This window comes from Aristolochia californica, unplaced genomic scaffold (genome assembly GCF_029961685.1).
Source record: "Aristolochia californica isolate CCGP_79_NKW_82.1479 unplaced genomic scaffold, dmAriCali1.0.hap1 SCAF_13, whole genome shotgun sequence".
NCBI lineage: Eukaryota > Viridiplantae > Streptophyta > Magnoliopsida > Piperales > Aristolochiaceae > Aristolochia > Aristolochia californica.
In genome coordinates, this window is record NW_027181804.1 from 4,168,780 (window position 1) to 4,186,312 (window position 17,533).

Below are 17,533 nucleotides of genomic sequence, written 5' to 3' on the forward strand. Positions count from 1 at the left end.
TTCCATATAATCTTATGCCATACTGGATAACCCTTCCAACTTTGAGAGCTTTTCGACTTGGGTTCACATGGAAAGTCAAACTCTGTAAGTAAGGATTGAAGCTCTTTGACTTTGAAAAAAATAATTTATCCGAACTGGTGGTAAAGGAGAAATGGGGAAAGAAAAGTGAGAAAGAAAACGGGGGAGAATAGAAGAGAGGGTGCTAGAGAGACAGAGTAACATGACGGGGAGAGGATTTAGGTTTGGGTTATACATCCCCTCCCATCCTTTCTTCTATTTATAGCAATTTTAAGTAAATGATTACTAGAATGCAGTCAAGGCTAGAATTTGTAATGTGGACAAAGTCTGAACCATAACTACAACTATATGTAGCTTATAGTTAGGCATGAACTTCCAGAACCTGTTTTAGGTAGCTTATATGCTTGCAATTTGTACATTGGCTTATTTGGATCATTTTCCTCAAATTTCTTTAAGATATATAGTACCTGCGTCATCATAATGTAGCAAGTCAAATGAATTAAGTATCCAAAGCATTACCGGGTGTATGAAATGAAATTATCTAAGATAGCCATCTTTTGAGCTGAATCTGAATTACACACTAGTGTTAACCACCGGCAAAGTTCAAACCATGACTGCTCAAACAACTTCCAAATGATCTGATGAAGCGCAATTTCTCGACCTGATAATTTTTTGCATTACTTCCCTCGAAAAGAATTGCATTTGAGGAAAATAGGTCATTCTAAACATTTCAAAAATCAAATCTAGACAAGCGATTACCTTACTGCCGCTCTATCTGTATAGTTACATGGCTAATGTTATACTCTCTCCTAATATAATCCACAACCTTGTCCAAAATCAAATCTGCATCTGCATCCCTCGTGATAGTAACATGACAAGCCAAGAGGACCTTACCTACAGTAATTGCCCAAATGTGGAGCTCGTGCACTGCCACAACCCCTTCCATCTCACACAGCCCTTTCTCCAGTCTGGTTGCATCAATCTCCCTGGGTGTGCTCTCCATCAGAACCTCCAAAATGTTGCGCATCATCTTTATAGTTGTACCTAGAACAATTACAGAGAAGATGAGGGTGCATATGAGATCGATTATTTTCCACTCGGGCTTGTACCATATGATCCCCCCACCAATCATCACCCCAATGCTCTGGATAGAGTCCCCCAGTACATGAAGATATGCCCCTTGCACATTGATGTTCCATTCTTTCTTTTGTTTACCCTCCGGAGCAACTGAGGCTTTGCACTCATCATCAGATGGCTTAAGCAGAGGTTCAAGATTGTCGATATCAACAGCATGTGTGACACTTGTTTGAACATGATTATGGTCTTCCTTGCGCTTGGAATGTGCTGTATTATGGTGGTGGTGCGTTGTAATGCTTATCCCATGTTCGTGCTCTTGCCCATGATTGTGGACATGCGCTCCATGCTCGTGATCCCCGTGGCCATGGTGGTCATGATCAGCATGACTATGACCATGCCCATGATCATGACCCAACAAGACTGCCATTATGATGTTAACAACAAGCCCAAAAGCTGCAACCACGAACATTAAAAAACCCTGGACTTCACCTGTGTCATGAATGATCCTATTGATGGCTTCATAAACTAAAATCCCAGCCAAGAGCCATATCAACTGGATTGATAGCAATGCTCCCAGGATTTCAATGCGGAAAAAACCATATGACTGACGTGGAGTTGCTTCCCATCCAGCAACCCATAAGGAAAACAATGAGATGGCAAACGCTGCCACATCTGAAAGGAGGTGTGCAGCATCTGTTAAGATAGCCAGACTGTTTGCTTTAATTCCACCCACCACTTCTATGCTCATAAAGACAATGCATAAGCTGACAGCCATCAAAAGTTTCCGCATCGATGCAGATCGCTCTTTAGCATCTTTAGAGGCAGTCTCAGTATCAGAGAACCCACATGCTGCTCCAGCACATATCTTGTTACCACCAGAGTTAGGCACTTCTGAGCGCACATCACCACTTATTTCAACAACTTGTCCGCGTTGTGAATTTTGATCCTCCATCTGAAAGCTTTCGAGTTGTCAGTAAAAAATAACATTAAACACATCAAAATCTAATACAAAATAACTTTCAAAAGAACTTATTGCCTCATTGCTGACAGCAGACAAACTTTAAGTTTGACAAATCAAAATTCAAACATCTACTTATAACTAAGCAGCACAACAATGCAGAGCAGAAGTTCTTTGGCACTACTGCAAAATGCAACCAGAACAAGAATGCTCATCGCAGCCTCAGAAAGCCTGAGAGTTAATTGAAAAGCAACTTCTTAGGAAGATATAAAAAAAAAAAAAAGAGGTGTAATGATGCCTAAACCTTATAAACAAAGAGGGGAGAGACAGTGACAGAGACAAAAAAACTTCAATAGAATCTCTGTCCACTAAATTTCTCTACAAATTCAGAAGTACAAGAATGTTGCTAAACATCTTGCTTCACCTATACTGCCCTGAAAATCTACCAATACCATTGAACCACTTCATCCACAATTTGTGCTATGTATGGTTTTCAAATTGTTTCCTGTCCTCTCAGTGATTCTCTAAAATTTGGTCTTCCCATGCTTCAACTATCGGATGCAGCAATAATAGTTTACCATATGACACCACTCAATCCATTCACCAAAATGTAATTCTTCCAACCTTACAAAACCTTGGATTTGAGTTTCAAGCAAATCAATTCATTTTATACTGTCAGATAACTCCTTTTAAATTTTCTCCAAGTACCCTGAGATATTCTCTTGAAGCAGAAATTTCTGAAGTTATACTTCTCTTAGAAAAAAATGTCAGAAAACTAAAAAAAAAAAAAAAAAAAAAAAGGAAACCAAGCTTCAAGTAAACATCAACTTTAATCATTAAAATATTGAAGTCTTTTAATACTAGAAACACATTTGAAATGATTTCATCAGTTTAAAAAACAAAGAAGATAAAAAAGAGAGACAAAAACAACAAAATATATAAAATTGCAATCTGGAAAAATTTCTAGCATCTAGTGCGTCTCTGTACCTGCAAGTTACCAGGAAACTTTAAAAGAGAGAGACAAAAACAACAAAATATATAAAATTGCAATCTGGAAAAATTTCTAGCATCTAGTGTGGCTCTATACCTGCAAGTTACCATGAAAATTTCAGCACTCTTCCCTAAAATATTACAGGAAAATAGAAAGTTATGTACTATAGAGTGATATACAACTGTAGAGCTTCAATGATAGTACTAAATAGCTGAAAATTTCTTCAAAGAGAAAAACAGGAGTTCTTTGTTTGTCATGTCTTCCTCTTAAAGGAAACAAGGTTGACCAAGACATTTGATCTGAAGAAATAAATACTACAACAGAATAGTATAATATCTTAGGCAAAAATTCTCCCTAACAAGCCAGATATCACTGCCATGGGGGATTCCTGCATCCACAAGGAATCTTGTCCTTCAAGTTGCACATTGCTTTCGACCACATCATTTCAAACCAAATTTTACCTTAGTGTTCTTCTAATTTGGAGCTAGAACGCACATTAATATTGAATCACAGACATTCAACAAACCAATTGTAAATCATAAAATTGTAATCAAAATCTGCAGATGAGAATCCACATGCATGTTGACAGGATGAAACATACAAAGAATTCTACAGAGGTGAATGAATCAAAGGCAGCCAAATTATTTTATTATTGTTCACTGTCTTTAGTCCCACAGTAAAATCAGAAAAGGTTTAACATAGTTCCAGATTCTCACAAGAGAGTTGAATCTCCATCACAGACTTCCACTTGCAAAAATCCACTTCCTTAATTATTGTTTCAACAAATTACCACCCTAAGCCGAAGAACAACAAGATGCCAAAGACTGGCTTTTTTTAAAATGTAAGCATCATATATGTAATCGTGTCTTTGCACCTAAAACAGAAAAAGACAAAATAGATGGCAGTTCTTGTGGTCAATGAGATGAACATGTGCATAACAAGCAACTATCATATAGACCTGGTAAAATACAGTAAGAATTGTAACCGACAATATCAGTTATATCTCATGAGAATACCTCAAATATTCCAAACTTCTAATAACCAAACTAACAAAAACATCAAGATGCAGAAGCCAGTTCTTATTTTGAAGAGTTATTTTAACATCTCTTAGCAACTAGCAGTGATCTCAGGCTCACAGATTAAGGATATTAAACTATTAACTTAAACGGCCCTATGGAATTATTGCCATTCTTGAATGACAAGAAGCCAGCCTCTTTTCGTGGAATAAAAGAGATGATAATTTCATGATCACTTTAAAAAAAATTGCCGGGAAAAGAGTCATTCAGTCTGTACCTATCTGTGAAATGATTTTTCGAGCAGTTAAGTTTCACACTGATAAACTTCCAAAATACTGTGATACATCAGTATAAGAACCGCCTTCCTTCTAGATCAGTAATATATTACTTAAAACGAATTTTAAATTAACCGAAAACCTGTCTCAAACATAAGAAGCCAGAGCTAGAATTCTCTCAAAACCTCAATACAAAAGGTAATAGAGAGAGAGACAAGCTTCTCAATATCATTAACATCTACTACCATCAAACACAGTTACAGGACTAGACCAACCAAAAATAAATAATAATAACATTATCACAGAAAATATGTTGAAAACGCTCGTTACAGAAAACAAAAACCAAGTCGATAACCCAAACCCTAAGAGTATCAAATGTGGATTTTACCTCAGAAGCAACAAAAGGCTATGGACTGTTCTACAATAGATAAGGCACCACCATATCAAGCCAATCAGGAAAACAAAGAAGCTAGACTATGGAGAGCACCAATACAAAGTATCAGAAAAAGAAAATGGAATGATTCCGGCTGAAGAGAGGAAGATCCCAATTCCCAAAACACCAAAGAGACAATAAAAAAGAGTTACTTTCCGCAGACGCCAGTGGGACCCACCACCCACACATGCCGCCAAAAGCAACCACAAGAAGGTTCAAAAAGGCCTTACGCAAACTAACGACAGTTTCAACGATCGAGCAACTTCAGCAATATAAGATACAGAAACGATAAAGAAAGATGCCTCATAGATTCACGGATATTAGATCTCAATAAAGAAACAGCAACAAATACAGATTACCTTTCTCTTAAGATGTAGTGAGAGATTTTATTCTAGTCTTAGCGATAGACGAGGCAGACAGCAAAAAATGGAAAAAAAAAAAAAAAAAACGTCTTGGCGTCTTGTCTACGTATTGACAGGTTTTCTGAAATTTATGAGGAAGAGTGAGTCCTGCAATTGGTAGTCCTCTCACGGCCGCTTTCAGGGCTGAAGCCTTTTTTCCTCATGATTCCAGTAAGGCGCCAACCAGCAGCACCGAGCTAGCAGAAACGACAATTTGCCTAATAAGAACAAAGAGCCGCTAGGGCTAAGGTGGTCCACCCACACAATTATGGATATGGGCCTATACAAGGTATCAGGGCCCATTAAGAAAAGTGATAAGAACCATTAGGCAGTGGTCCACTGTGCGATGATCCCGATGTTTCGGTTGAATCACACGTGGTGGCTAGGGCTAAGATGGTCCACCCACACAATTATGGATTATGGACCTGTACAACGTATCAGGAAGCCCATTAAGAAAAGTGAGAAGGACAATTAGGCAGTGATCCACTGTGCCATGTTCCCGATGGTTCGGTTGAGTCACACGTGGCAAGCCGAGGCTGTCGTCATTGAACGGTTAATTCGCGGTATACGCTATTTTTTTAAAAATAACCGGAGCGACTAAGTAACGCCGATTCGAGCGGGACGACAAAATTGACTCATTTTACGTAATTAAAATAATTTAAAATATTTTATTTCGAAGTTCAAAATTCAAACCAGGTTCAAAGTTGAAACGTGAAACGAGTAAAAATCAAGGAAATGATAAAAGAACGATTCCACATAAATCTCGAATATTTTAAAGAACTAGTCAAAATTATAGTTTTTTTTTTTAAAACAAATTTCAAAGAAAAAAAATCAAAAACCTTGAAAAAAGATTTCATCAACATACAGAAGCGTCAGAGATTCAGCGGTTCCCGAATCTGAATCATTCAATCGTTATGTGATTGACGTTTTCTTCTTCGGCTCCATCAACTGAGCAACGAATCCGCCAGAAAAATAAAGAGTAAAAAGGTTTATACCAACGCGTTACTGCCGAATTGTTCTAAGTAGGATTACCAGCAAGAAACAGCTTTGTAATTCATAGAGAAAACAAAAAGAGAAAGAAAACGTTTTAAGCAAAAGACTGAAAAAGAGAAGGATTTTTACCTTACTCTGTTTCCGATGATCCCTCTGCGTTCCGTAATCTGTTGGTTTACGCAAAGGAAGAAAAATAGCAGAGCCAAATCTCTCCTGCTATCGTTTCTTATAATCCACCCGGTGTTTTTTGATGCGTGAATGCTCTCGCCTCGACTCAGGTCCCGAGCTTCATTTTCGGCCAAGGGCTTCATTTCCTACTTACTCCTGAAATATAAATATAATTATCTGCATAATCTTTATATTTAATTTTGAATAATATCTACGTACCCTTTAATAGATATTATTAATTAAAATTATTTAATTAATTTTAGTATATAAACATACAAATATGGGACAATAATGACAATATACCTCGTCATGTGTCATGTCTCCTACATTTTATTAAGTGTTAGTTAATGGGGAACAACAACCTGAGAAGACATGGAGCATCAGGCATGGGACCCTCTCTACTTTGGCCCCCTTGTGAATAATCTATCTAAAATGGTTGTAGAGAAAAGAATTGATTCTCTTGATTACCATGATTATACCGATTTGAGGTGCTTTATCATGTTCCACTCTTTGTTTCCTTGTTGTTGGCACCATTGTGTTATAGTGGGGCAACAAAAAATTATCAATGAAAGAAGGCCACTAGGAAGGACTCAACCAAAGGGCAGTTATGGATATCAATGTATTTGAGACAAGGGAAAAATATAATTTTATTTTAGAGATAATTTCATTTTAATCGTGATATAAGGGAAAAATAAAGAAAAAGAAGAAGAGAAGGTTTGCCAAAAATCTTCCTTGTTCTTGGAACTCCCCCAATAAAAAATCCTTCAATTCTTAAATCAGAATAGAAGGAATCATACTTTTCATACAATATCTTAATTGAATTATATATAATGATCAATGAATTCATTTCTATTCTACACATGCCCTTGGCCAGTGATTTGATTTTTTTACATTTAGTGACACAAAATACTTGGAAGTGACGACGGTAGCTCATCTAGCAAAGATGTGAGCTCTGTGCAATATTGAATCACCAAGTGTTTAAGGGTGGTCAAGTTTAATAACAAATCATGAGGGAGATAGATAATGGAGCCCATCAATCACCTCAATTGCCAAATGCATTAGGGTAGAGAGATGAGGCAACACATATGATAATATTGCCTCGTTACAACCAACCACTTCAAAAGATGTTAAACATGAAAAGAGAAGGCTAAAGTTTTGGACAATGTGTGATTGATAACTTTCCAAACAATTGTTGTTTTGAAATCCCTTCCCTAGTGACCTAAAATTTGGACAATTGATGACGCGTAACTTTGAAAGTGTTGGAGAAAGACTATCTAGCAAGGACAACAACTCATCACAATTTTCAATTTCCAATTCCTTTATGTTTATGAGAGGCTGAAGAAATCCATTCGGTAGCAGCTCAACCCTTCAAAAACCATAAATGTTCAAAGAGGAAAGTGAGGTTAAATTACCCAGACTTCAACATTATCATCTCATTGCAATGCCCAACCTTTGATTCTTGACCACTCAAGTTTCCACATTCTTGAGTTTTCTCATATCCATAAACTCTCATAGTTTTCAAAGTGAGAGGGGCAACGGGAAGTTCTCTTAATTTTGGGTTGTTCCAAACTTCGAGATGTGAGAAATCAACTTCTTTCACTTCGAACTTGCCCTCCAAATTCGGAAATGCTTCAACTTCAATATTTTTAATGATGGGAGTGCCTCAATGCCAAAAAAATCGCGGCCTACATGCTTCAATTCATGCATTTCTTTAATGACCAACTTTTTGAGAGAGCGCAATTAACCAAACAATTTTAGCAATTTGCATTTCTTGCAACCAATAAGCTATATCTTCACCATTTTGGAGAAGGATGGGTCCCCTACCCAACTTGGAAATCCAGCCATAATTTGACAAATAGACGTTTGTTCTTTAAATTAGTTGCCCTTGCCTCTTCCACTCTTTCCACATTCTCAAGGTTGGTTATGCAAAGTTGGCAAAAGATTATCAAGAGATTTAATTGCCCTATTCTACTCTCTTTTGTGATTGAGTAATTATAGATAGAATGAATATTAGTGAAGCTTTCAAATCTTGGCTGCAACGAAGTCTTTATGAGTTTTTTCTCTGTTTCAAAGGATTGTAAATTGATTAGATTACTTAATGCAGTTGTAAAGATGTAGTAATTGAAGATTGTACAACTTGCAAATGGAGTCCAATAGCTTTCGTACACTCATTCCTGCTATATTGAGGCTACGGAGATTATTTAAGTTGCCAATATTTGTTGGTGGAACTTCTCCAATTTACATAAAGAATTTGGAAGCATATATAATCTGGTAATGGAAAACATGAGATATAGTAAATTAATGAGGCTTATGATATCTCCTGGTAACTCAACCAAACAACGACAAACATTTAAATTTAGTGTTTGCAAATTATAGAGGCTAAAAATGGAATCAGGCAAGCTTTCCATAGCAGTGGATTTTAGATCAAGATATTGTATATGTTTCAAATTACCAATTAACTAGGGAATTTCCCGTAGCAAAGATTCGTCTAGATTTAGAATACTCAAGCATCTAAAATTGTGGACTATTGCCTTCAATACCTCATTAATGGTTGCAGGTACTTTTGAAAGTATATGTAAGGTCTTGGCTTTAACCAATTTCTCCAATAGTGTTTGGTTCACGACTTCACATCTCATAAATATATGTCTAGTCTTTTCTGTTGGCGTTTTTGTTCCAATCTCCCCTTGGATTCGGAAAGAAATATTCTGGATGACCTTCGCAAGCTCACGAATAAGGTCATGCTTCACATAGTGATTATACTCCTGAGGTTCATCATCGAGACTTTGGAGAAAATGTCTGCCAATCAAATTATCAAAGTAATCATCTACAATGCCTTCCATAAATATTATTGTGTTTGAAATAGGTGGCAATATATGTGAAACAACATTTCATATGTGGATCCAAACAAAGGTAGTTGAACATCATGAAGGGACTATGTAATATTTGGTTTTTGGTAACTCCCAAATTTCACTTTCTAATAATCTCTCCCATTTATCAACATCGACGGTACCTAACAATCTACCAACCAAGTTTGCAACCAATGGTAATCCCTAACACTTCTCCACTACTTTCACTTGTAATGTTTCCAAGTTTGTTTGCTCTTCATCATTACCACTATAACCAAGCACTTTTTCTTTAACTATAGTCCAACATTCATCTTCTGATAACCCCTTTAACCCGTAAATGCAATCACACGAACCCATGCTCCTCCATACTTCTTCACTTCATGTTGTTGCAATAATTTTGATTCTTTTTTTAATTAATCTAATTAAAGATGCCAAAAGAGTCTCCCAATCCTCAAATTCTCTATCCACACATCATCTAGCATCAGTAACAACTTCTTATCGTTTACCAACTCTTGGAGGCGGCGTTGCAATGGATCCAAGGCTCTTATCTCTTCTTTAGGACTTCCTATTGATTCAATTATTGATCGGGTGACTCTTACACAGTCAAAGTCATGAGACATATGAACCCACACTTCCATATCGAATTGAGCAGAATCATTGGAAGCCAACTTAGGAAAACTTGTTTGACCAAGTCCTCCCATACCAACAATTAGGAGTATCATCGAATCGAGCCGAGCTCGAACCTACCTATGTTTGAGTCGAGTTTGATTTAAATATTTTGAACTTGAGCTCGAGCCTAGCCTAGCCTCGAGCCTAAATTTTTAATCGAGCTCGAGCCCAATAATTTTAACCGAGTTCGATCTCCAACCTATATTAAAACTTTGCATAAAATACAATTCAAATAAATTGTATATAAAATTATGCATATATTTTACTTAAAATTGGACATAACCTTTATATATTAACCCTACATAAAATTGTCCATATACTATGCATAAAATTATTCATAAAAGTTGCATAATTATGCATAAACTTTATTCAATAATCAAACACAAAAACATTGCTTTGAAAAACAACGCTAATTTTGTCCATTTGTACTCAATCAGATCGTTCTGATTCAAGGACTAAAAACTAGATCTTCAAGATAGAGAAAAAGTTTAAGAAAAATGGTTTTGGATGAATTGATCGTATGCCCATTTTTTATTTTTTCATTGGAACATGGATTCATGCCGCAACAGTTATGAAATGCTACTAATCTGTTCTTCTAAAAAACTTGAGTGGAGTTAGAATTAAGAAAGTACTTCAAACAATTTGAGTCTCTTCAAGAACCATGACGAAGAGATAGCTGAAGTTCAAGAAATTTTTTTTTTTTCATGTGCTTGTGATCTCGCACGAGCGAAATCGCACGATGTCTTCACGTGCGCAGGGGGAAAAATTGTTTCTCCCCTAACTTAGGTCTCTAGTTTTCTACCAAGACAACGTGGAAGGTAGGGAAGTCTAGCGGCACCGGCGGTGATGGAAGCAGTGGCAATATAGCGGCTATCGAGACGACGCAGGGGTAAGGGAGTCTACGACGAAGGCAGCTAGCGATCAGCTGTCGAGACAGCAACGGAGGTGGCCACGACAGCAGACGGGAGGGGTTTGGCAGGTGATAAGGATCAGCGACGACAGACGAGGGGAGGAAGAAATCGAAATCAAACTCGAAGAGTCAAAAATGACTCCCGCCCCTGTCTCCCGCCTCCCGTCTCCTGAGTCCTCGTTAAGTTAACAAGCCAGCTCGCGAGCTTTTGAATCGAACAATGATTCAGTTGAGCTCGGCTCGTTAACTCAAACGAGCCTTATCTGGATTTCAAACTTGGGTTCTAGATCTAGATAAATCGAATCGAACTGAGCTGAACTGAGCCGGATCCAAGCCGAGCTCGAGCCTCTCGGGAAAACGATATCAAGTCTATTCATTGACGAGATGCATCACGTAATCAGGTAAATAGGCTTAAATAAATATAAATGCAGTTTTATAGTTTAGACTAGCTCATTTCATTGCAAGTAAAATAATTGAAGGGAAGATTCCTTGCAGCTTGGTCCCTTGATCCAGACTTGACGACCTGGAAGATGACAAGCAACTACTATATTTGATTAATTTCTTGAAAACTTTTGTTTTGGCTTGACCCTTTAAGTCCCTTGAAATGATGGTCACTTTAAAAACTGACTCCTTTAATAAAATGATCGTTGGGTTTGGGCTTTTCCACAAAAAGCAGATATCCTCCGATGCTTGAACGACGAAGTTTCCTCTTCTACATGTTTCGATCAGAACAAACTTTGACAACTTCCGAAGTGGACCATTTCTCCATCGAAATTCTTTCTACAACTTTGATATTTGCATTGGTTGCTTGATTTCTCAGATGCGAGGATGTAAAGACAGATTACAACGCCATGGAGTCATGGGAACAGGAAATAGCAAAAAACAGATTAGATGTCTGAAATGCTGTAATTTACTTTGAATAAACGGAAAGGTTTTGTTTATCTCTGGAGCCTCAATTACAGTGACTTCGGTTGTTTGAACACCTCTTTAGTTATTGAGAACCAACCTTTATGAACTTGTTTATTAATGTTTGGGACAAGAGCATTATATTTTTCTGTATTTTTTATATAAACACTTCAGTTACTATTTTGACCACAAGTTTCTTCATGATGTATCCCGAAAGATTTGAAATAGTATCCGAGGTCTCAATCGGGTTGTTCAGGACATTACTAATGGTATCCCTTGATGCATGTAAGAGATCTTTTATCATCTTGTTATGTTTGAATCATTCACAATTTATTTATGCTACTGAAGGCTAAATCAACCTTTTCAACGGTTCGAAATCCGCCAAAGTTTGTAGGACTACAGATTGCTTCCCAAGAGCATTAGTAACACAGGTGCAATTCTCTGTACTGTCAAGCTCACTAAATTCATCAAGGGTATTCAACGCCAAGGGAGCGTTCCTTTGTCGCCAGAAAGCGGCTAATCCACTGGTCGGAGGCGGCTGCGGGAGAACCATCGCTCGTGGGTTCTCTCCATCCTACGTATGTGGCTTACTCAATATCGAAGGCGGTAGTGGAGGCCATGATAAAGACCTTGGCAAAGGAGCTGAAGGAGATGCAGATCACTGCCAACTGCGTTGCTCCAGGAGCGGTTGCAGGTGGGCATTGATATCACCTCGATGGGTCGACTCGGCCAGGTGGCTGGTGATTCGTGCCAATGGTGGCTGTGTAAGAGACTGCTGCAGTTCTGTATGCTACAAGCATCATTTCAAAGTAGATTCGAATGATTTGCATTCTTAACTTTTCAACCAGTAGATTTTGACAAAAAAAATGGAGAAGATGACTTCGAAGAGAAATGAAAACTTTGCGGGCATTAAGTTGAATCAGTTTACTAGTTGGGTTGATAGATTGATAACTAACGGATTCACCGCGTTCCATTCAGAAGATCTTCCAGTGTGATCTCTTAAATTTATATTAGTTTACTAATAAATTTTCCCATAAAGGGAGGATTATACAAGGTATAGAAAAAAATCAAAAGAGTTTAAATTCACATAAGTGCTTACAAACCTATTCGCTTTGCTTATAGGTTTGAACCCTTTGATGCCAGATATGTCGTTTAGGCAAACTTCTCTTTATTGGCTTCAAAGCGAAAGTAGCTTTCTTCTCCCTGCGTCTTCTCTTTCGCTCTATCTGTCTCTGTTTCTCTCTCTCTCTCTCTTCATCTTTCCATCTCCAAAAATAAATACATTGAACCAAATAAAATTAAAACAAAAAAAATCAACAGAATTCCCCCTCCCTCCTCCCTTGCATGAAACTTAGAAATAAAAGATATTAAAAACAATAAAATAAATATACAAGTAATAGAATAAACAAAATTTAAATAACTAACCAAGTTAAGCAGATTAAACAACTAAAAAGGGAGAAAAGAGAGGGAAAGCTATCGAAAATATGAAAAAGACACAGAAGCAGGCTCTAGCAAATTCATTTCATGGAGGCAACAAACTAATGTTTCTAAATCACTCCCCACACGTTCAAATACAATGAGAATACACTACTTTCATCAAATAAGTAGAACATTATTCAGCTTACATACATATAAAGAAGCCCACATTAACTGAAGTAGAATGACTTATCTCTTCGCTTCCAGTTATACGCTGTAATTACTGCTATTTTTATTTTTTTTCCCATAGTAGAACGACTTATCTCTTAAATAGCTCCAGACAATGTTCATCATCTAGATTCCTGCTCCAAAATTTTTTATAATACTCATCATATGTAAAATCCCTGTAGATAGCTGGAGACTCATCGCTTGCAAGCTGCTTTGCCGGTCCGATGACAGCGCCGTTACCTGGGCAGAGGAATGAAGCCACTGAGATCCTCTCCTTGTCTGAGTTAACTATGGCACGATGCCATACACTTTTGTACTCGCCATTGCTTAATGCCTGCAATACCATATTGTTATTGCTTAAATCCTACATCTTCGCTGAATGAAGAATAAGAGGATGTGGAAAAGTGTGCACCTGTATTTGATCGCCAATGTTGATGACGAAGGAGCCGGGGTGGGGGTCGACGGCCATCCACCGGCCGGCACAATACACCTGTAAGCCGGCGACCTCTTGGTCTTGAAGAAGTATTGTGAGGGTGTTGGGGTCGGTATGAGCAGGTAATCCGTAAGTTAGATCAGGTTCGGGGCATGGTGGATAGAAGTTCATGGCCATGTGTTGAGCTTGTTCTCCCATAACTTTCTCCATGTACTTCCTTTCCAAGCCTAAGCTTTCTGATATATATTCTAGTATATGGAATCCAACTTCTCGAACTTGTGTACAGTATTTACTCACTATTTGTCTGCGAGAAATGAACAGTTCATGCTTTATATTTGGTGTTCTTTATCTACCTCCTACTCAACCCATTTGTTAAAAACATGGAAACTCTACTCCATCCAGCCTTTTCTCTTTAGGAAGCCATCAGTTTCATAAAAAACAAAAATACTCCATTACTTATCGTGGTTGACTTAAGGTCTGTTTGGAACCCTATGGCAAAAAAAATAAAAATTTGAATATTATTATTCCCAAAAATAGTAAAAGAAAAGTAGAATTTAACCATTATCTCATTTTCACTTACTATTTTTTGAAATAATAATGGTCAAATTATCATTTTATTTTCTTTTATTGTATAGGGGTTCCAAACAAACTCTTAGTGATTCAAAGAAACTAATCTCTAGCTTTGATTGGGTCCGGATTTGGTATTTTCAATTCCATGGAAACTCTATGTCAAATAATTTATACCTCGGGTATAAATAGGATTGGAATCGAGTTGAGTCAACTCGAGGATGGGTAGACTCAGACTCGGCTAAGAGTCTTAACCATCATGAGTTCCAAATCGAGTCTCAAAACACTTAGAACTTGAGATCAAGTCAATGGAACCCTTAGAAAATAAAAGAAAAAGAAATAAGAATTTAACAATTTTGAGAGCAGCTACATATAGACTAGATTTATGGGTTGGGGATATAGAAAATATTACAAACCATAAAAAAAAGTTTGATCTAATTTAATAATAAAAGTTATTTTTAAAAAAACTAATTACAAATGTAATCAAGAAGAGATGTTTGAATTAATTGGTCGTTCATAATTTCATTTACAGACCAAAATAGTGGGACCTTTGTCATTAGTTGATGGCCCATACGTGCCAATGGAAAAGGCCCGTCACTCGTGTGCCTTAGTCCCTTACACGACTTTTCGGATCCTAATCCTGTGGACGTTGTCCCAATTTGATCACTACTCCTCGTCATCCCTGACATGGTTCTTTTTGGTTGTTTTCACTGATACCTTTCCGAAGCCATCCATATTCTCTCCCAAATTTACATCTTTGACATCATAACTTAACTCCTTTATGGGATTAAATAGTGGAGGTTTAAGTCACGGTATACTGACGTCACCATGGTGAAGTCATCGAGTCCGTGGACTTGTGGAAAATTTCCCTCGGGGGGACCACCCTCTAGATGAAGCAACGGGGACCACCACTTTTTATAAGGGAAAAGACACAGGGCCCACAGGTGAGTACAGCTGGAAGAGACTTATTGCACATGTCAAAATCTAATACTTCATCAATGTCTTGGACTTCTCAAATTAAGATTATATATTTAAAATGAGCTTTTGGATTTTAAAATTTTAATATAGTTATGTAGCTAATTATGGTGTAAAATATGTAAAACAGTTATCTTAGCCGTTCGATTATGATCAATGGTTATCTCTATTTGAACTGTCCGATCACGATCGGACATGGCAACTCTACTTAAAATTATCCACATAATTTGATTTTTTAAAAGAAATAAGAGAAAAAGTGTTGGTGATCTTTAAAGTGCAAAGTGCGAACCCTGGTCTCGTATAGAATAGTGAAGGCGGGACCGGGTTCACACTTAAAAGACTTTTTCGAGAAGATAATAGGAGGACACGAGGCGAAGTACACTTACTTGAAAGCAGAGGGTGAAGCAGGCCAGTCATGCACAAACTCTTCCAAGGGATAGCAGTGGAGTCGAAGATAGTCTCTCCAGTTGTGAACCGTCTCCTTCTTCACATTGAAACTTGTCGACAGCCTCGTCTTCTTTGCCGGGTCGTCGGAGTAGAGCTTCATCTTCTCCTCCATCGGCAGATGGAAAAACTCTCGGCCGATTCCCATGATTTCTTCCATGGATGGTCCGCTTATGCCATGGTTGATCACCTACAAAAGAATTAAAAAAAAAAAACGAAAATATTCTTACTTAACTTTCAGAAAATCCAAATGAAAAGCAAGCAACAGAAACTATATTATTTAACGGAGAAGAGCGAAATGAAAAGGGGACAAAGGGAAACCTGGAAGAAGCCGTACAGCCGGCAAGCTTCCCCGATTTGGCGAACTATCTTCGCTCGATCGGGACATTCCAAATCGATCAACGGAATTTCTTCTTTGACGACTAGCGAGAGATTCGGCCTCTCAGACAGCGGTCTCTTGTAGCGTTCTGGAAGGAACTCGTAGCGGTTTCCGGTGGAGAGGAGTGTTTCGGCCATCTCTTTCACAGAAATATAGGATTAAGCTCAAGGGGAGCTTCCAGGAAGCAGTAGCAGATATATATGAAGAAAGCAGGAGAGAGAGAGAACCAAATAAACGGAGATTAGTCTAGTCTTCCCAGATCGAATAAACGGAGAAGTAAGTTAACGGCTTCCTTGTGTGAATTTTTCGAGAGAAAATTATTTTTTTCTGTGACGGATACGTCCTCAGGAACCTGGACAGACACTGCATTTTAACTGTTTTTTCCGTTTCTGCTTTTCAGTAACGATAGACGTTACGTTTGCTTTTGGAAATAAAGGTACGGCATTAATTGGGCATAACGAAGTTTGGTGAATAGACATTATTATTATTGAGCAAATGCGAGAGACGATACCCACTTCTAATTCCACTCAGGACCCAACAGCCGCCACAGAAAAAAATAAAAAATAAAAAATAAAAAATAAACAATATTAATTTTTTATTAATTTTTATTAAAGATTTTCTTTTTACATTTTTTTTTTGTGTTTGCCTTGTCGAAATAGTTATTTATGATGTTTGTATTTACAATATAAATATTTTGTAACTAATAAAAATTAAAATCAAAATAAGAGGCAAGTGATCAAGAGCTAATATGATGTTTCGTGGTTATTTTTAATTTTTTTAATATAAAAATATGAAATTTATTTTCTTATCTTTTTTAATATTTCTTAACGCCAAGATGAATCAAGAAAAATCAAACAAAAATTATTTTTTTTTTGTCATAAAAATAGTTCAAATGTAGAAAATATCTTATCAACGATAAATTTTCTCTATAACATTTTCTAGTTGGCCTAAACATACCCTTAGGCTCGTCTCAACACTTGCAGTAAAATTCAATGTCATCTTAATGGGACAAAAAAGTTGCAACCGATAAGAACAAGTATGCCTACAATGTTCATGTTTCATGCAAGGGAAGACTAGCAATAGTAACTTAGAATAGACGCGAGTGAACATTAAGATGTTTCGTGGATGGTGGGACCCAAGTATGGATTCCAGCATGGTAGACCGTATTGCTGAGTATGTCTCAAATTTTAGGCTTAGCATTACAAGTTATGCCTTCTAGAAAATGAGCATGAACATTAACACTTTAGGTATTTGTCGTATTAGGTGATTAGAACCGATATGTGATGTTACATTATGCCAATATTTAGGTTTGAGCATTGTTTCATTCATATCTTCTAAATGAGTATGCATCTCATTGTGAAAATTTAGGGGATTATTTTTGTGGAAATTTTGATCATTTTGCCTTTAGTTTTGTCATTGTCCATCACCAA

At 37.2% G+C, this 17,533-nt stretch overlaps 2 protein-coding genes across 4 annotated transcripts; both read right to left on the reverse strand.

The window, feature by feature from the left end:
- Positions 1 to 533: 533 nt before the first annotated feature.
- LOC137948088 (metal tolerance protein 1-like) lies at positions 534 to 6,427 on the reverse strand. Of its 3 annotated transcripts, none has more exons than XM_068794028.1 (2): positions 6,292 to 6,427; positions 534 to 2,047 (listed from the first exon to the last, which is right to left on the reverse strand). In XM_068794028.1, the coding sequence occupies exon 2, from the start codon at positions 2,045 to 2,047 to the stop codon at positions 779 to 781; it is 1,269 nt and encodes a 422-aa protein (XP_068650129.1). In that variant the 5' UTR covers positions 6,292 to 6,427; the 3' UTR covers positions 534 to 778. The 3 variants fall into 3 exon arrangements, with proteins under 3 accessions (XP_068650129.1, XP_068650131.1, XP_068650130.1); XM_068794030.1 differs by lacking the exon at positions 6,292 to 6,427 and adding an exon at positions 5,128 to 5,182; XM_068794029.1 differs by lacking the exon at positions 6,292 to 6,427 and adding an exon at positions 4,724 to 4,856.
- Positions 6,428 to 13,233: 6,806 nt separating this feature from the next.
- Positions 13,234 to 16,304, reverse strand: LOC137948112 (flavanone 3-dioxygenase 2-like). Its single transcript, XM_068794062.1, has 4 exons — positions 16,046 to 16,304; positions 15,667 to 15,914; positions 13,718 to 14,042; positions 13,234 to 13,639 (listed from the first exon to the last, which is right to left on the reverse strand). Exons 1-4 carry the CDS (start codon positions 16,238 to 16,240, stop codon positions 13,397 to 13,399), a joined length of 1,011 nt encoding a protein of 336 aa, XP_068650163.1. The 5' UTR covers positions 16,241 to 16,304; the 3' UTR covers positions 13,234 to 13,396.
- Between the last annotated feature and the right edge of the window lie 1,229 nt (positions 16,305 to 17,533).

What these genes read in the sequence shown, in the direction of transcription:
- LOC137948088 (XM_068794028.1), bottom strand. Translation starts at nt 2,047, where the DNA reads ATGGAGGATCAAAATTCACAACGCGGACAAGTTGTTGAAATAAGTGGT.
- LOC137948112 (XM_068794062.1), bottom strand. Translation starts at nt 16,240, where the DNA reads ATGGCCGAAACACTCCTCTCCACCGGAAACCGCTACGAGTTCCTTCCA. An exon ending in GGCTGTACGGCTTCTTCCAG is followed by an intron (nt 15,915 to 16,045) that starts GTTTCCCTTTGT and finishes ATTCTTTTGTAG; the next exon opens with GTGATCAACCATGGCATAAG. An exon ending in GCTTCACCCTCTGCTTTCAA is followed by an intron (nt 14,043 to 15,666) that starts GTAAGTGTACTT and finishes CATTTCTCGCAG; the next exon opens with ACAAATAGTGAGTAAATACT.